General features: G+C 50.4%; 1 protein-coding gene across 1 annotated transcript; it reads right to left on the bottom strand.

Annotated features, from left to right (window-relative positions):
• Positions 1–570: 570 nt before the first annotated feature.
• On the bottom strand, positions 571–16076 carry NWD1 (NACHT and WD repeat domain containing 1). Its single transcript, XM_059719909.1, has 18 exons — positions 15865–16076; positions 15660–15776; positions 15330–15576; positions 13962–15267; positions 13378–13581; positions 13033–13192; positions 12645–12762; positions 12019–12183; positions 11291–11488; positions 10212–10334; positions 8410–8609; positions 7652–7924; positions 6716–6806; positions 6087–6241; positions 5097–5364; positions 4159–4712; positions 3306–3414; positions 571–1634 (listed from the first exon to the last, which is right to left on the bottom strand). Exons 1-18 carry the CDS (start codon positions 15892–15894, stop codon positions 1345–1347), a joined length of 4608 nt encoding a protein of 1535 aa, XP_059575892.1. The 5' UTR covers positions 15895–16076; the 3' UTR covers positions 571–1344.
• Between the last annotated feature and the right edge of the window lie 3306 nt (positions 16077–19382).

Here is a 19382-nt window from a genome sequence, read left to right as displayed (position 1 = left end):
GGCGCCTGCGTCACCGCGCACGCCCCGCCCCGGCCCCGCCCACTTCCGGCCGCGCTGCCGGCTTCCGGCGCCGCTATCGCGCGGGGCGGCACTAGCGCGCGTCAGGGGGCGGCGGCGGCGGCTCTTCCAGCTCCAGGCCGGGCCGTTTCCGCCCGAGGCGCCGCGAAATCTGAGGTAAGGGGTGCAGGGCCGCGCTCTGCCCGGTGGGGCGGGACCGGCTCGGCTCGGGCAGCCCCCGCGTCGCCCAGGCCGCCGGCGAACACCTGACACGTTTTATTCACAACAAAGCAGAAGCCGCATCCGTGCCTCCGGCGTGGCCGGGCCGGACCGCGGGGCGAGCCCGGCTGGCCGTGGTGCGCCGGGCGCGGGAGGGCTCGCGGGGCCCACGGGGCTGCCCGCAGCAGGCACGGGCTTCCCGGCGAAGTGCGGAGCGCCTCTTGCGTGGGCGGCCGGCCGCGGTGCCGAGCTCCCGCACGCGCCTGTCGAGCGGCCGGTCGGTCGTAGCCGCGCGGCAGATATCGCCGCCGCCGCCGCCCGGGCACAGCGCAAGCAGCCCGCTGGAGTCGAGACTCTCGTATGAAGTTTATTAGTAAAGCTATCCTGAAAGTTGTGTGGGGGAGGGGGCACCGCCTCCGAACTACATCGCCATAAAACTTGTTCCTTTACTTTTAGGAGGAACTAATAATATCCCAACAAACAACCGATTAGTGCAAAGACCTTCCCTGCGGCAGCCCGCCGGACACACGACCCTTGTAATCACAGTCTCAGAAATCTGCGGCTGCTCTCTCTCTGTGCGCAGGCAGCGAGGGCTCGTGGGCCGGTAGCTTGCTCCTGCCGCGATGGGCGTGCGAACTGCGGGCTCTGCAGCCCTTGTACACACAGACCAGGCGTGCGCAGCTCCTAGCGCAGGCCGGGCGGGGGGTGGTGGCAGCTCACAACAGCAGGGGTTCGTGTGTACTCATGGCGCGTGTTAACGGTTCAGCAGTCGGACGGTTGACTCTGCTTCTGGTAAATGAGGCACTCGCATTAACAGCACGTTGACCCGTTAAAACCTAACGCAGCGCAGGCAGCGTCACGAGCGCAGCGCCCACGTTCCCTGTGCGTTACTTGACTGTTGCAGTGCAGCGGCACTAAGAAATCCTGAATGCTAACTGATCAAATACACTGGGAAATACTATAGTTAACTAGGTTTTCTTTGTTGCGTAGCGTAGATTTGAGCAGAGAAGAGATCTAGTAACTCCCGAATTTGACCCCAGCTCTCGGCTTCTGACTTAAGAGGCTCGGCCTGAACGCTTGATCTTGGGTCCCGAGGCTGCGTGGTCCTGATCTGCTGCTTCGCTCCTCTTACACAATTGCACAGATCTGTGAAGGCTTGCGGTTTTGACTCTGGTGTCTGGAGGTATTTCCTTGATTGTGATGCTGCACTCCTGAATTTGCCTCTTCTCCCTTCCTGGATTTGACTGTGCATGTTGCCTCCACGTGCTGGAGCGGGTCGTGCTGGTGGCTGCTGGACTGTGGGCAGTGGAACTTCTCACGAATTATATAGCCAAGATTTGTTGTTGCAACAAACCCATCAGCAGTTGGCACGATTCTTCTTGCAGTTGCATGCACACACTGCACAGCCAGCAGAGCACCTGCAGGAGATGAAAAGGAAATGATTTGCAGCATAAGACGTTACACTTGAAGGACAGGAGGCCCTGCCGTTTTCCATAAATGGCCCCGTAATTACTGGTGTTAATGTGAAGGAAGGGTGGGAAGTTTGTCATCAGCTCCTTTAGACTGTAACAAGGATCGGGGTGGATAATAGAAGCCTATAAAGGATTTTGCCATAAAACTTGCAGAGATTAACTTGTCTTAGAGGGTCATGGGCACGCTGCCCTGAAAGCACTTGCTACTGCACGGTAACCTGCAGTGAAGAAAGTGCATTACTTACGGTTCCAGTAGTGTTCTGGATACCTGTTTGACAGATCAGAAGGCAAGCCCCCTGTCACGTCAGCTTAACAAAAGGAAGTCTACTAATCCAAACTGCAGAATACACAGCTGGAGTTAAACATCTTTGTTTAAACTAGCTGCCCATCCTTTGTGAGAGGATGACAAGTACAAGCCTTATAACAAGCTAAAGCATAAAGTTCACAATTGTTATGTAACCCTGAAATAAGAGTGAGCACACAACAGTATCTAACAGAGGAAAGGCAAGGAAAATGGAAGCGTACATTTTTTTCCCTTATGCCACATATGATGTTCTTGCTCTTATGTGGGCCTAAGCTTTTAGGATGAGTCTAAATACAGAATTTTAAGGTACCTTACACATCGACCCTGACAAGCCCTCAAGCAGCTTCCCTGCTGTAGAAAGTACTACATCTATGGCAAAAACTAGACACTGATGTCACTGGCTAGTTCAGGGGTGGGCAAAATGTGGCCTGCCAGGCCATTCTATCCCACCTGTGGGGCCCCTAAAAAATGTAGAAAATGAATATTTATCTGCCCCAGACTGCCTGACATGGGGCCCTTGATGGCTTGCCAAAACTCAGTAAGTGTCCCCCTGACAGAAATAACTGCCTGCCCCTGGGCTAGTCAGTGTAATGAGGCCTTTTTGACACTGGGGATGGTACTTCTCTTTGCAGTGTCACAGAAGGTCAGGGTGTACTGGCAGGCACTTGTGGGATGTTCTCATGGATTCAAGGGAGGCAGAGGTAGGGGTCAGTGCCCATCTATATGTAGCTGCAACTTACAGAGACTTTCTCTCTCTCTCAAAAATCTATTTTTTGGCCAGGAGAGAGATCCCAAATTCCTTGTGCTAACATGTAACCAAGTTAGTTTCTCATTTAAACTGAGTGTAAATTTTGTTTTCCTTTGTACTGCAGAAAGGAGCTTACATACCTGTTTAATATATACAATAAAGCAGAAGTTGTCAAATTGTGAGGCGTACCCCCCTGGGGGGCATGGAGGTGGGGGTGCAGCACAGTGGGGCATGGGAAAGAAGCTTGCAAGGAGCCACTGCAGCTGCATGGGGGGGTGTGGGGGTGGGCAGGCTCTGCCAGGGGGTTGCTGCACCTCTGGGAGCCCAGTGCAGTGGGCGTGCAGCCTAGAGCCACAGCAGGGCCAAAGCAGGAGGTGCTAGAGCTGAGCCGAGCAGAGCCACAGCAGCTGCTAGGATGAGGGATGCCTTGTGCCTGGCTGCGCTGCTCCTCTGGGGCGAGGGGGCCGGTCAGTACAAACAGAATTGGGGGCTTAGCTCAAAAGGTTGGAAAATGATGTAGTAAGGTGTACCCTCTTGTCTTAGCTGGCGATACAGATTTACTTACCATTTGAAACATCCCAAACTGCAATGGATTGATCCAGTAATCCAGTATACAGGTATTTATCATCTTTTGAGAAGCAAGCACATTCAATACCTTTCAAGAAGGATGAATGCTAAAAATGGATAATGGGTTTGAATTAGACCCTAATGTACTGGTAAATGCACATGAAGATTAAGACGACCTAGATGGTTTGACTGTTAGGTAGTTGAGAACGGGCATACATTTTAACTTAACCAATGTTTCCAGAGTGGTTCTAAGCGAGACTGAAAGTGCAACAAGCTTGGCATTTTGCTTTTAAGCTTCTAAAGCGCTTCAAAAAAAGTGTCCTGTAAAAGCTCAGAAGGCTACCAAAAGGAGTGAGTGCAAACTGTGCAGCCTATCGGGTAAAGGCTGAGGCCTGTCAGGCACAGGTGAAAAGCTGAAAAATAGCTCAAGCTCTTCCATCACTTCCCCTTTTATGGGACTCCACAGGGCTGAGCCTGTTAGTCCTTTATGCTGCTTTTACTTGACCTCAGCTAAACAATGTGCATAACCAAGAACAGGATGCAAGCAAACAATTAAGTGAATGTGGTGGATAAGTTCTGACCAAGCATCTCTGAAGATGTGAGTTTTGGGGCTAGAAAAAATTTAACAGCACTAGGTCATCGGTGGGCTCTCTAGAAAGCATACTCTTTAACGAGGTAGCTAAACCTGGATACAAGTGTGCAGTTCAGGCCTAAGATGCCAAAAGGAGGCACCTAGCTGCTACAGTGTTTGGAAAGCCCGCTATTTGAAAATTGGACTAGTTATGTCTGTACTGGCTCATTGGAATAAATGACTAATAATGTTGTGTTCCCAAGCTCTGCTGGTGCAGTACCTTGTAGTAGCAGATCTCGTGTTTCCATTGGCAGAGCTCCAAGTCCCATAGACACAGCAGAGAATCCTCAGAGCCACTCAGTGCCCACTGTTCTCCGTGACTATTTTCTAAACAAGTGATTTTGCTTCGGTGGGCTTCCAAAGGAAATACTTGGGAACATGGACAGTCATAAAGGAATAAGTCCCCACTGGACATGCCATAGAGGACCCGACAGCCTGTAAGGACAGCCACGCTGGAAATAACAGCAGGGAGCTGCGTATAAAAGGTATAAGTGGGCTTGTCAATCACTGGGCATGGCTCTCCAGGGTTGACATCCAGCACAAGGACTAAGTTATCATATGCTACGACCAGTTGTGTTTCCTGCCTGTTGAGTGCTATGTGGTTGACTGGTTTTTGTGACTCCGGGGGTGGGATGCACACCACATCTTTCCTGGAATTCAGTGGAAAAACCAGAACTGTTCCAGATACCAGCCCAGTGAAAAGGAGTTTTTTCTGCTCAGCCACCTCCAGACTTCTCACTTGAGCAGAGGTGTCCAGTGTGTCACACTCTGCACCTGCAAGAGAAAAGATGAGTGGTGAGGCCTTTCCTTTGCTGGTTCTGCATGGATAACTTCTCTTCTACAGAGCTGAGAGTGGATTTTTCCTATAACTTCACAATAAGGGCAGCTGAGAGAGACAAAATAAGAGCTGAATATGTTGTCATAATGATACGGACAAAAAGAAAGCCAAATAAGAATGATAAAAGTGGATTTCCAATCTACAGGCCCTTTCAACCTAACCCAGACCTTCAGGGGATTGGCTTTGCATCCCTGTTGGGAGATCAACAACCTTTTCTGGTTATCTTGAATCAGTCATTTGCTTTCCTGCATAATACTGCCTCCCCCTGCCACCATGGCCAGCTCTAATTCTCTACAGATATGCTTTAGATTGCAGTTCACCTTCTATGCTGTTCCAGATGACGACTTTATGGTTCTCTCCAGGCTGAGGGAAGTAAACATAGTTCCCATCTTGAGACACTGCACTGCAATCTAGGAAAGGTGCTAAAGTGTTGTGCTTATTATCATAAGAGAGGTCCCATGCTCTGACACATGGGGCATTGTGGGAAGCAGATACCAATGTACAACCATGCAGGGCTAAGAATGTTGCTGGTGTTCCCAGGTTACTCAAGGTATCCTTCAGCAAACCCTGTTCTGATAAACTCCACACCTAGGAAGAATTAGGAAAAAGAGGTATGCAGTCAAAATGATTAGAAGACACAATCAAAAAGCAATGACCTTTCCTCTCACTGTCCCTACTCAGGAGATTGGTTGATTTGTGATCTTTATAGACTAGACCTCTGAGAAATAAAGCCCATGTTGCAGTACATAAGACCTGTCCTCATAAAACTGAAAACAAAAGAAGAAAAACTGAGTTTGCAGAATACAGGATGAAGAGAGATGGGACAGCTTCCAAAAGCAGCACTGCATTAGCAGCATTCACCTGGGCCAGCACAGTTTGATCCGTGTTCTGAATGATCCTGCAGACATTTCTGGGTATTAGCCCTTTTGGCAAGACATGGCACCACAGGTAGGGAATGTTCCATCAGGACTGCTTTAACTTTCTTGGTTAGTGCATAGTACAGCTTAAATGTTTAAAGAAAAAATGTGTTATACTAGCTAGCAGCTCCCCTCAGCCTGGCATTCAATATATTTACAAACTGCTACTGTTTTTGGTTCAGTGCCAGAAATGGAGATAACAGGAGAACAGAGAAAAGAGTAAAACCAGGAAAGAAGGGGGAAGAGATCTTCAAATAAGGCAATGACAAAAGTACTTTAACAACCTGATTTGGGGATGATTTTGTGGCTGTGCAGAACGTGATCAGCACCTCACACATTTTGTGAGTTATGTCTGGAAAAGGCAGTTCAGGAAAGTTGTCCTGGTTCCCTCACCTGGATATATGCAGCTTGAGAGCCAGTAACAATGATGTTATTGTCAGAAGAGATAACAGCTGTATGCACCACACCTTCATGCTCCAAGTCTGTTGCTAGAAACCTGCAGAATCCATTTGAATCAGCCAGGAACACTCTCACGTATTCCCCAAAGCCTAAAAGAATGGACTGTAGTTACTGAATGTATTGGTTTGGGGTACAAAGACTTGGACTACAAGACTTTTAAATACAAGTTCTCAGGGTATAGATCAAGCCAGATCCACTGAGCCAAGTGCTTGGCATCCCTAACATACTGTGTTAGTCAGTCAGTGTGTGTTACTGAAGTTGTTTTAATGAAAACAGTTCAGAAATCTAGGAGTTAAATTTACCCCGTCATAAATCCTACAGTGTGCATGACCGAGGGTGTAGGTACATTGGCCATGTGTGAGTTCTTTGCAAAAGGTACATGTCACCCATTCCTTTCCACTCTTTGAGCCTCTTAATTAGACTGTAATAATAAAGTAGGAAGACCTCCCCCATTTTGGCCCCTGTTTGAGCAGCATCTGGTATGCAATATGTGGAATAACTTGTGCTGTCATCTTTTAGAAACTGGGTGATATTTTTCCTAAGTATCGGGGCTGGAGCTAAACCTGCAGCAAGGAGGGACTCATCTTCTGATGTCACCACAAAGCGAACACCTTGAGGAAGCTTCTCCAGCAGGCTGGTTCCATCAGAAGAAATCTGTGCAAAAAGAAGCTATGATCAGAAAATTAAATTAGGTTTGTTAAGCTGCCTCTCTTTAGGTGGAAGATAAATGTTGCTTGACTGTAACTGAAAGGAGTGGAGTTTGGTTTGCCCATTGATTCTGTATGCTTCCTAGATGTACACTAGCATAGACTAGTAAAACTGTTCTAGTTTTAGAAAATAAGGTCTAGGGAGCCTGCTGTGCTCATCCTGAGGAGATGAAGAGCTCTGGAGGCCTAGCCTGTGTCCAGTTTAGCACAACTGGAAATGGTGCCTGGAACTGTGACTTGATCCATTTCACTTGCTTTCTGTGGACAATTACAAGGACGGTCTCACTGCAAGTTTTCTCCTCTGCATGCCTTTCTCCTTTCCTAACAATATTCTTCTGCTGTGTGGCAACTTCCATCCCCAGAGCAGCTGAACGTGCTTGGTGAACAGATAACATTCCAGTGATACATACTTTTCTCCTATTACATGTGGAGGAACTGAGGCACCAAGAGATAAAATGATGTGCTTAGTCTCACAGTGAGTTTCTGGCAGTGTCAGACACAGCACCCTAGTTCATTGACACCTCACAATTGTGTTGCTGCTGACAGACAATAAGGAAAAGGCAGAAGAACAGACAGAGGACCTTGTGACAGGTCATGTTAGATTGGCTGCCTTGGAAATTCTTGAAAGTCACAGAACTGTAAAAATATATCAAATAATTTATGCAATGATAAAAGACCAAAGATATGGACAGCAGCACAGAGCAAAATGACACTGAGAAGAGATAATCTAGGATCCACCTGCAGATTTAAATCCTAAAACATTATAGCACAGCTAAGCAGATAGCCACATACCACGGACAGGGACCCTTTGCTAAATCCTGCCACCATCTTTCCTTGCTTCTGGATCAAAGCGCTGCAAGTTGGTGCTTCTTTCTGTAGCCACGATAGCTGGTGTTTAGACTGCATTGCTCCAGTGCTTCTGTCCCACAGGCACACTATTCCTCCTTCAGACACTGTCAGAATTACCAGCCTTGGGACAAACACAGCAGTACACAGCCACACATCTTGGACATCACCAGAAATCTGGAAAACAAGTTCTGCTGTTTCCAGATGCCAGCCACTAACCTAGTAAAAAAGGAGAAGGATTGACATATGGCCTAGTCCCACTGTGTCCCTTTCAACATTTAACTGCATATTCACTCTGGAAGTTAGATACTGGCTTTGCTTCTGCCTTTCACACTAAATATCTTGGAGCATCATACAAAAGATTTCTTGGAAGCACTTATACCTGGCTCTTGCATCTATCAAGGCTCCAAGCAATCAATATTCTTTTCTAGTTCCTTGGTAAGTTGATTGCTGAAAATAAGATTTGCTGCACTAGTCAATGGAAGGGAAGGGAAGCAAGTCCCATCATTTAAAAATGTTATTACCTATATGAGGTAGAGTACTAAGAAATATCCTACAGAGTGAGGACCGGAAGACCAGCTTGTCACTTGACTCCTTAACCTTCCTGATGTTATAACAACTTCTTCAGTTTTCTACTCAGACCCATAGTAGGCTGTAATCCTCTCTGTGCATTTTACCTTATGGAACGGGTACGAGTTCTGTACCTTTTCACCTGATGCTGAATAAACAACCATGTTCCTTTCATCAACGTGAAGCTGACACAGATGCGGTTTGCTGAAGTGAGTGTCCTCGATTGAAAACTTCTCTGTGCCAGAAACTAAATTCCAGATGCGTAAAGTGTGATCCATGGCAGCTGAGACAGCAGAAGTCCCTTTTCCAAACACTTTCACACACTTCACCTCGGCTACAACATAGCAGAGAAGAGAGTTAGCAAAAAGGGGGGCGCTGATTTGTCAACAGCAGTTTACCACAGGCCTCTGTTCTGACACCCATCCTCTCCAATTGGTATACACGATATTCCCTATACACAATCAAGAAAACTTATTTACGCTGATGGTAGTGCTATCCTCACACAGGGCTCTGACCCTAGTATTATTGGAACCACTTGGTAATGATTTGGTAAAGTTAGACAACTATTTTAATGAATGACATTTGAAGCCCAACCCTGACAAAAGTTTATTTCTTGTTTCACCTCATCGACGCACAGGTGAACACCTATCTAAGAATCGGCTTTTGTGGAAAACTGGTCAGCTATGAACCCAACCCCAAATATTTAGGAGTCCACCTTGACTCTCATCTCGCCTCTAGGCATCATCTACAAATAAATAAGAACAAACTTGCCACACGTAATAACATCATCTCAAAACTGGATGGGGAAGCGATGCTGAAGTTTTTAGAATGTCGGTGCTGGCTCTTGTTTGTTCAGTGGCTGAGTATTGTTCCCCAGTCTGGGGCAGGAGCACCTATGCCAGCCCGATTGACTCTCAACTGAATGAAACAAAGCGACTCACAGCAGGTACTTGCAGATACACTCCTGTTCCTTGGCTGTGTGTCCTCTCATACCCCTCCTCCCGATCTCCAACATAAACAGTCTACAAAAAGCTGCTTACATTCAATTCACTACTAATTTTTCAGGAATGTAATGACCCCCCTCTAAGCCAAGGCTTAAGTTGAGAAGGCCATTTTGGCATGTGAGAAGAGAGCTGAATGACAAAAACTTTAACATCAAGGAAAAATGGATCCAGCAATGGAGTGCAATTGACACCACTAATACATTTCTCATCACGAACCCCACATCTAAGCCTCCTGGCTCTGCTTTACCAAGGCAGAGCTGGACAATGTTAAACAGGGTTCATACTGGACAAGTTAGATGCAACTGCTTACTACATAAATGGAATTTTATCAAGACCCCAAGTGCGCGCGCGTGCGTGCGTGTGAGACAAAATCCAAACTATAGCACGCATCGCAGAGGAATGTCCTATTGATCATTTAATGGTTGCACTTACGGCCTTGCAGTGGATATTAAATCTAAAACAACAGGTTGTTTCTAGCTTGTTCTGTCATGTGTTTGCTGTATTCTATTTCATACAAATAAACACTTCCCACAATTACATAAAATGCCTGAATTTACCATTAGCTGTGGTGTACTTGCTGATCTTATAGCATAGGAGTGATCCGATGCAGTTGGGGCCCTGGTAAGGCCATGAGAAAAATGTTCTAAGGAGAGTGAATTGCATGACAACATGAGAGAGGGTCAGTTTTAAGGCATTTAGAGGTTTTCAGTTGCTGCATCCTAGGATGATTTTTCATTTGGGGCAAGTTCCTTGATCACTATTAGGGGAATCTGTTTTGTGGAGGAGAACTTGGCCCTCGAATGCAACTGACAGCACCTTAATCTTAGGAAAAAATGCTAATACAGAGGTCTGGGTATTGCTGTTGCACAGCTCTGCCTGACGTGTAATGAAGCAGAAGTTGAGGAACAATTCCTGTCTCTTGAAAGGCTCACCAGTGTGACCAGTCAGGGCTTGCATCACCTCAATATTCTCCATGTTCCACACAAGCATTGAACCGTCTTGGGACCCTGCTACCATCAGCTTGTGCTCAGAACTGAGCTCCAGTACTGTGACACCTGCAGTGAAACACAGATGAAAGAAGTGGCTGTAGGCTACAAGGAGACCCCTAGAAAACTGCTGCAGTGGAATTCTTCCCATCTGTGACAGCAGCAGGTCCCTTGCCAAGGTCACCTGGGTAATGATACGGTGAAGCCAACCAGGCTAAATTAGATTCCTTCAGATGTATCTACACCAGTGTTCCCCCTTTTATTGCATGGGAGAGAGACTTGGCCTTTCAGCAATTCCACATGAATCTGGTGCAAAGCTCATTATAAATTATATAATCAGCAAATAGATCTGGATCCTTTTTCTTTGTGAAGCCAGGAGTTTAGGAGCTATCTTGTCTCATTCTGTATATGTTGGGACAGCCTGGCAAACTTTATTTCTAATCTACTGAAGCATTGCTACAGGTGGCTAATGCCAGGAAATAAGGGAACCAAATATTAATAAGTCTTGATATTCTGCAAACTGGATGCTACTGCTGCACCTACTTCTGCCTATCAAACAGAGCACAATATGCACTGTTTACAACACTTATGCCACCACTTCACGCTGAGAAATAGATTAAAAAAAAAACAGAAAACCAAATCTAGGTTTTAATTTCTTGGGCTAGTGTGAGCATTAGCAGTCATTTTCTTGTAGTCCTCTTCAGGCTTCCCTTCTGTTTGCTGACATTTGTGATTATATGTGCTGTGCTGATGGCTCAGTGTCGGTGATGGATAAAGTTACTTAAGTGTCTGAAACTGACCAGGAGACACCGAGAAATCGCACATCATCTCCCAGGCAGCAAATAACAAGTGGCACAGCTGCTAGGGGACAAGAGATGCACAGACCAGAAAGTGCTGACACCAGCGCTAACTAGTTTTTCGCACCTGTATTTTTAGACTCAAGATGGTTTGTGCCTGTCAATTTCTGTGGAGATCTCAATTCTCTGAGCAAAGGTCCTTACTATGCCCCTACCTCTAACCCTTACCTTTGAGAAACCCAGTGAGAGTCTTCTGCAGAGGCCCACCAGGAGGCTGAAGGAATCCACACAGTGGGATGAGAACAGGATGCGGACAGACTTCAAACCAGTGTAGACACTGCTGGCACAACCTCCCAATGAGGTCCGGATAAGATGACATGAAAAAATGAAGCCTGGCCAGCACTTCTGTATATATAGTACTCATTCCTGCAAGGTGGAAAAACAAAAGGAGATTTCAAAGGCTCCCAGTTCGTGGCCACGGTACACCTGGGAGAGGCCACTAGCAACATCCTGTATGCACTGCAGTTCATACACTAAGAACATGCAACAAACTGAAGCGAAGGTCTCAAAATTGTGTTTCCACCACAAGACACTCGGATACAGCAGTAAATCACATAGCATAAAAGTGCAGGTGGAGTTAACTGACTGTTGGAGCATTTCCATTTTGGAAGGAAATTGTGAATCCTTCTCTTTAATTAGTGTTACTACTGCACAGAGCTGGAAAACTACTGGGAAGATTCCCTTGGACTTGTTGGTGAAAGCTGATGACTTTTCATGTCCCATGCAGTAGCTCTGCCAGACCTAAGCACTGTATGAGTCTTGTGCCAGCTCTCCGCATGAGGGAGGCCATTAACTGAAATGACCCAGAAAGAAGTTTCTTTTAGGGAGACAGAGGGGCACCCCTTTTCCTGGAAAAGATCTGCCCACTTGCAAGTGTGACAAAGTCAAGCTCTTACCTACAACGCCATCCATATCATCAATGGTTGGTTTCAGGAGGAGGAGTGCATCTCGCACAAGACTTAATTCTGGGCAGTTAGTATGAGTAATGCACATGGCAAAGTCATCCACAACACTCTCTATTCCAGCAGCAGTGATTTTACAGATGATCCAGTTCATATTCCCTGCAGGAAGGAGTGCTGACTATTAGAGAAGAGATCAGGCAAAAGGGGGAGCAAAGCTACTTGAGGGCTTGGGGAGTTGACAACCGTAGGAGGTGGGTGGGCGGGCTGTGGAAAATCAAGGCCTGCTCCAGGGAAGCTGAGGACTGTCACTCTCATGGTTCCTTTTTGGGTCTCTCTCAGAGTGTGTGTTTTTTTCCTCTGCTACTTTTAAAAAATTGCTTCTAAGCCTTAGGAGGAGTTGGACACAGGTTTGATTCTTTCAGTAACAGAGGAAAGGATAATGGGGGACTGGGAGAATTAACTCTCTCTCTTTCACAGATATCCTTCCTAGTTTGCCTGTTGACGCTATTGGCAGCTTCCAGTGCTTTCCATGCAGAACTGCTGCGATTCTGTGCTTCCCTTGTGTGCAAGTGCAGGCGTGAAAATGTCCCCTGTTGAGCATTGCACCCCCTAGCCCTTACCCAGTACATCCCGCTTTAGCTCCTCAATTCGCCCAGCACAGAGTAAGTGAAAAGGGAATTCACTCAGTTTCCTCTGATTTGCAACAGTATCAGAGAACCAGAGCGGCTGAGGTGCTACCTGGGAAAGAAAGGAGATTACTGAGGAGAACACAGGGGAGAGAGAGTCTGCAGATTAATTTTTCTAATGACACTAGTATGGCAGTATCTGGGTGCTGTCTCATGATGCAATGGCCAGCCCTTCAGGCGACATCCTGTGGGAGATGGTAGCTATAGGAATATTGCAGAGGTGAGCAGAGCAAGAGGTGACCTGAAACAAGATTGTTGCTAGAGGTAGGACTATCAGCGATGGAGCTCAGGGTTACACAGAAGGCTTGCTGACACGCCTCACCTTCCTGTCAGCATTGAGAGTTGTGCCACAGAGTGGCAAAAGAAAGGGTTTTTTCATCCCCCAGCTCCAAGTCCCCCTGAAGAAATCTGCCAGGAGCAAATGCCATTTGGTTTGGTTTTGTGCGGACAGGTAACGATTCTGCACAACCTCAGCAAATTGCCTGGAGAGGGAAAGAAACAGGGAAGGCACTGAAATGAGAAGCCAGGGCACAGCGTTCTTATGAGTTGGTGCCGATGGGGATGAAGAGCAGAGCGGGGACAAAGAGCCTAAGACGGGTTCTCTGCACAGCTCAGACTTGGGACATCCCAGACACAGGAATTCGTGCCTCAGCGTGTCCCCGCGTACCTGGGAGCAAGGCCAAGAAGGGTGAAGCCATCTGCTTGCCTCTCCACTAAGCAGTCTTGAACGTCACGGCGAAGTCGTGCCCACAGCAGAGGGGGAAAACGCAAGATGGTTTTACTTGGAGGAGAGGAGTGCTGGTAAATCTCAGACAGAACCTCATCATCAAGGGACAAGATGTCCTTCAGCTCTGCCTCTGCCAGCCCATTCCTGCAGGATGGGTGTAGGAAGAGGGGGAGGTTATTCTCCTCCTCCCATCTCTCACACACTATGGCTTGTAGTCCAGTGCTGCCCCTGAACAAGCATCTGTGGGAACCTCATCTGACACCCACAACCAGGGCACCCACTGGCTCCGAGACTGACAAGGACTGGATGAGCATGGGAGATTAAGTATGGGACACGCTGCCCCCCGGCCAGGACTGACACAGGCTGGTGGGCAAGAGAAGAGTTTGTATTAAAGATCTCTGCAGGCTGGAAAAAGGGCAGAGCTGCTGCATTATCTGCCGATGCATTTAAACAGATTTCCCGCAACAGAAGTAGGCAGGAGACTGACTGCAAGACGCTTCCGGAGGGGCAGCACTGGTACTCACCGGGAGGAGGCAATATAGCCAAGAGCCCGCGACACCAGGACTGAGCCATGGAGCTTTTCCACCGTGTCACACAGCTGGTGCAGGGCGTCCTGCACCGTGCGACTGATCACCAGTGCTGAGGGCGGGGTGTAGGAGGCCCAGCTCCGGACCTGCTGGAAAGCCAGCTGAAACAGCAAGGGGTCCCCGCCGGCTGGGAGGCTGTGCTGGAGAACCGCCCGCTGAGCTGGGCTCAGCTTCCGCCCGGCTGACGCCAGCAGCCCCTCCAGCATCTCCCTGCCTTCCTCGCCGGACAGCGGCCCCATCTCGAAGTACGCCTCGGCCTCGGGCACGGCCTCGCGCAGCGTCTGCAGGAGGCCGTGCTCCGCTGCAGAGAGGGAGACCAGGACGTGCACGTTTGGGGGGCAGGCCTTGGGCAGCCAGCGGAGGCTGCGGGCGCCGGGCGCCGGGAGCAGCCGGTCCACGGAGTCGAGGAGCAGCACCAGCGCCGGCGAGCCGCGGCGCGAGACGGCGAGCAGCAGGCGGCCGAAGCAGCGGAGCGCGCCGGCGTAGGCGCGGGTGAGGCGCGCGGGCGGCGGCGGCAGGCCGAGGGCCAGGCTCACCTGCAGGCACAGGCCGGCCAGCAGCCCGCGCACCGAGCAGCGGAGCGGCGCCGCGCCCAGGCGGCGCAGCACCACCACGGCGCCCGGCCGCAGCGCGGCGCGCACCCGCCGGCGCAGCTCGCCCATCAGCGCCGTCTTCCCGCAGCCCGGCGGCCCCAGCAGCACCAGCGGCGCGTGCGCCCGCCCGCCCGCCTCGTCCTGCCCCAGGCGGCGGCACAGGCGCTCCGCCAGGCGCTGCCTCCCGCCCGCCAGCCCGCGGCCCGCCCCCGCGCCCGCCTGGAGGCTCAGCTCCCGCAGCAGCGCGGCCGCCCGCTCCGCCTCCGCGCCCCGCTCCGCGCCCCGCAGCCCGCGCTCCACCTGCTCGCGGACAGCGCCCACCAGCTGCCGGCGCAGCTCCAGCTCCAGCTCCGGCCGGGGCCGGGGCCGGGGCCGGCCGCGCCCCGCCGCGTCCTCCGCCGGCAGCGCCAGCACCCGCACCCGCTCCGCGTCGGGGCCGTCCAGCAGCCGCCTCCAGCCCGGCCCCGGCCCGCCGGCCCCCGCCGTCTCCCGCAGCAGCACGCAGGCGCTGGCGCCGCGGAGGCCGCGCTCCAGCTGCCGCTCCAGCCCTGCAGCGACACGGCGGAGGGGCGCCTTGCAGCGGCGGGGCGGGGCGGCCCCGCACCCCCGCCCCGCACAGCGCCCGCACCTGACTCCTCGTAGCGCCGCCGCTGCTCGGGGCCCAGGAGCCCGCGCCGCTCCGCCGCCCGCGCCGCCCGCCGCAGCAACGAGCCCAGCCGCGGCCCCGCGCGCCGCCACGCCGCCGCCTCCGGCCCGGGCCCCGCGGGCAGCGGCCGCAGCGCGTAGGCGGGCGGCAGCGCGTTGTCGTCGCGCCGGTACCAGTGCGCCAGGAGCCGCGCAGCCTCCGCCTCGGCCTCCGCCGCCAGCGCCTCCCACTCCGCCGCCGGCACCAGGCGGGGCGGCCGCGCGCCCCCGCCGCCCGGGTCCGGGTCCGGGTCCGGGTCCGGGCCCAGCACCGCCTGCGGGGAGCGGGGTGTCGGCCGCGCGGGGCGCCCCGTGCCGCCGACCCGGCACTGGGGCTCCCATGCGGCCGTGTACTCACGATGAAGCTGGTTCCCACGGACAGCTTTTGGCAGGATTCAATCTCCTCCAGGCAGAGTTCTGTGTCGGTGTGATCCGGGCCAGCCAGGTCACAAACACCCCACCTGAAGTCAATCATCTGCAGAACAGTTCAAAGCAGACACAACAACCCTGGCAGCAGAATAATCCCTGTCACGTAGCAAGGCTGCCCCATCCCCTGTGCTTACGAAAGCCAAACTGAAAGCAGCCGGTCCCATGTCCGTCTCTTCTACCTGAGCAGCTAGAAATGGGACAGAGACGCAGAGGCGCTTAAAGCCTCTCCCCAGGAATATCTGTCAGGACCGGTGGTGGGGAGTTTGAACCGTGGGCGCCTGGTAGGTGGCTCTGTTTGTTCAAGTCAGGAAAGCCTGATAATCTGGGAAGTCTTTGTTACAATATTTGGATCCTGTGGTTACAGGAAAAATAAGACCGAGCCCTGGCATTGCAGCAGCCTCTTCCCTGCCAAAAGTTCTGCACAGTGGGTATGGAAAAGCTCCTGCAATAATATCTGCCCCTGGGTGGAAGAACAAAGCAGCCCTTTGTTAGAGAGAGTGAAGAATATTTTACCAGCCAGGATCTGGTGAGAGTGAGAGGATGAACTCGGTAGCAAGTAAACCCAAATCCTGTCTGACTCCTCATTGACATCCACAGGAGTTAGGTGCCTAATGCCTCCTTAGGCAGACAAGGTTCCTTGGGTGAATTTGATATCTTTTATTAGACCAACCCAAATAGCTGGAGAATGCCTTCTTAAGCATACAGCCTGGAGAGCCAGTACAGCTCTCCTCCCGCTGCTTTGGGAAGGCGAGAAATTCAGGGAGCATTTTTGGAGCGAAAGTCACTTTTCTTGTCTCGTGTACTTGTATGATCTCTGGACAAGGCTGAAAAGGCTGTGAGATAATAAGCAGAGGCAACAGCAATGCTTTGTACTAAACAGAACAGGCAATTTACCTCAAACATTAGGCCGTGCTTCTGACAGAAGGCCTGCAGCTCGGGACATGCCGCCTCCAGTAGCGCCTCGCTCTCTCTGCTCGTATCTGCATGGAAGGACGTGTGCAACACGGCACCATGAAGAACCTTTGGTGTAGTTGTTAACCAAGAAAGTCTTGCAGTTGGAAGCTTGTCTAACTATGAACTACAGGGCTGGGCTGGTAAAAGACACCACCCTAAGAAATCCTTGCCTCTCATATGTTGCTAATCAGCTCGCTTGCCACCTTCACATGTCAAAAGAAATGGTTGTTGAGGCGAATGGTTAGTCTTTCATGCAGCCCTCATCGCAGAATTGTAGGCTTGTTACTTCAGTTACAGGCAATCATAGTTGCAAGGTTCACTTCAAAATCATAAAGGCTAGAAGCATCACCTTGGGCAGGTTTCATGTTTTACGTGTGCAAGCTTTTGAAGGAGATCACTGAGCCCCCAAAATGTGTCTCTACCACCAGTACACTTCACAATACTGTACTCAAATTCCTGTCCTGCCCGGGACTCATGAACTCTCTTGTCTATCTTGGTGGAAAAGCCCATGAGGACTCCCCTGTAGATGTAGTGGCATTTGGGATAAAGAGGGCGGAGTTCTCCAGCAGCACCTTTTTAACAGTGCCCTGTTCACTGAATTAATCCAAACCAGGAAAGTAAAAATAAACAATACAAAAAACCTAAATAGAGCAAGCAGGGAAATGATTAGCACATGCAAATATCCCCCATTTCCATAAACACAGGAAGGCAAGCTCACACTGAGAAAGAAACACGCACGCTGGGCTGCTTGTTCCCTCGTGTGTAAGTGCACACCCCCATGCTCATGCATATACCCACCTGCTTGTACGCCTGTCATGCTCACATTTTTTGAAAAAAGGAGAAGGAAAGGGAACCTGTTCCCACCTGCCTATGCAGTATCTTCTTAGGCTGCAAACGTTGCAGAGCAAGGATTTCACCTCCCTATGTCTAAATCTTGGTGTCATGCACCTCTGGCATAGCATAAATCAAAGGAGGCATTGCTAGAATTGGGGGGAGTAAGCAGGTCCTTCAGATTTCGTTTTGGACAACTCTGAATAAAGAAGTGATTGCTAATGAACCTATAGCAATGTCAGAAGAGGAAAAGACTCCCTTGGGCTGGGAATTATGGTGCCTGTGCTCGTGTGCAACAGGGAGCAGACTCCCTCACGTATCCCTTGGAATAACTCGTTAGTACTCTGTGTCTCGGGTAGTTACAGGGGAATCCCTTTATTGCTTTTCCTGTGAGGCCCTTTCCACCAGAGGATTTGTGTAACTTGCCTCTGTCCTTCGCGCTAGGTCTCAAGGCACTTGGAACCACCCTCCCTTCTGAAACCCCGTGCGCCACAGCTAAGGCACCTGTTGTAAATGCAGCTGTCACCCTAAGCATTAGCGCCGGGAATACACTGGGACAGACCCAGGCGGTTGTCTCTGACTGCCCTGTGTTCCTTCCCAAGAGCACTGCACTGGCAACCTCCTTGCTAACTGTCTACTGCTTGCTATTGATCCCATTGGGAAACAGTCTTGCCCTCCAGAGAGGCAGCAGCAGTTAGTTTTGCCATGCTGACCCTTGCTGTCCTATGCCTATTTAGCGGACATATCGGGCTCTTTTCTTTGGATGCAGGGAAGTAAGACATGCAGAAGTCTCTCTCCTTGTGGAAGTGGGAGGGAGGTCAAAGCCTGCTTTCTCCTGATGACATTTAAGGGGAGGGTGAGTGTTTTCTGGGTGGGGGAAGGTTATGCTACATGCTTCACAATTCCTGAAATCCTGGATTAATCATCATCTATCAGGTTTTGAGAGCACTTCCTCTGGCAAGGGGATCTTGGCAGGTGGGAGATCTAGGGACAGTGCCGAAGAATGGATCTCTTCCTAAATGCTTTTCTCCACTGCATTAGTTAAGAACCCCATTCAAGGGGTCTGTTGCATCCAGCCTCCCTAAAGGTACAGGGAAAGCTGCAAGCCCTCTTGGCCCCTGCACCAGCCAGCAGCTTTTCCCACTGTCCTTTGATCCAGTATAATATGCTGGAGGCTAACCCTGGCTGCACTGGCAATGCTATTAGTCAGCCCTGAATGGGGACAGAGTCCTTTTCTCCCAGACAACACGGTGCTGCCACTGATGGTAGCATCTAACTGCATCGAATGCATCAGCTGCAGCGGCCTTTACCTTTAACACAGACCTGCAGCCCACAGAGAGGATATGGGCTTTTTTCTGAGGAAGGCAGCCAGCCCCCTTCATGTAAGAGCTGAACTCAGTCTCTCGGTAACCCTATAGGATTCAGGATCTCCTTGAGCTGACTTACCTGAGGAATCTGAGCTGATGAAAATTCGGACCAGACTGGAGGGCTGGAAGGGAAGAGGGACTGTCTTGCCTTGGAGAAGGTCCCGGCGTGTGTCTGGGCTGAGGCAGCTGAGGCTCATGGTGGTATCTTCACTCCTTGACTCCTCCTTGTTGGAGTCTGTTCTTGAGAGGAATCTATTCAGAGGCACTTCTGAGTGGATCAGCCTCCTTTAAACGTTCTCCTTCAGGGTTCCTTGCATCATCCTGGGTGAGCGATTATTGCGAGGTTTTAAATAGGGATCAGTAAAACCCTCATCTATTCTGAAGGAGATCCGAGAAAAACCTAGAGTTTAGTGTGTGCTGAGCAGCGTAAACCTTGACTCTATCACAGAACAGATTAGCAGTTCTCAAGATGTCGACTATCCCTATAGCAACCAGTGTTT

The sequence above is a fragment of the Alligator mississippiensis genome, chromosome 16 (assembly GCF_030867095.1).
Source record: "Alligator mississippiensis isolate rAllMis1 chromosome 16, rAllMis1, whole genome shotgun sequence".
In the NCBI taxonomy this organism is placed as follows: Eukaryota; Metazoa; Chordata; order Crocodylia; family Alligatoridae; genus Alligator; species Alligator mississippiensis.
The sequence above is the reverse complement of the archived record's forward strand: the minus strand, read 5'-3'. Positions and strand labels throughout refer to the sequence as shown.

What these genes read in the sequence shown, in the direction of transcription:
- NWD1 (XM_059719909.1), bottom strand. Translation starts at nt 15,894, where the DNA reads ATGGGACCGGCTGCTTTCAGTTTGGCTTTC. An exon ending in CTGCTTTCAGTTTGGCTTTC is followed by an intron (nt 15,777 to 15,864) that starts GTAAGCACAGGG and finishes ACTGTTCTGCAG; the next exon opens with ATGATTGACTTCAGGTGGGG. An exon ending in CCGTGGGAACCAGCTTCATC is followed by an intron (nt 15,577 to 15,659) that starts GTGAGTACACGG and finishes CGCTCCCCGCAG; the next exon opens with GCGGTGCTGGGCCCGGACCC.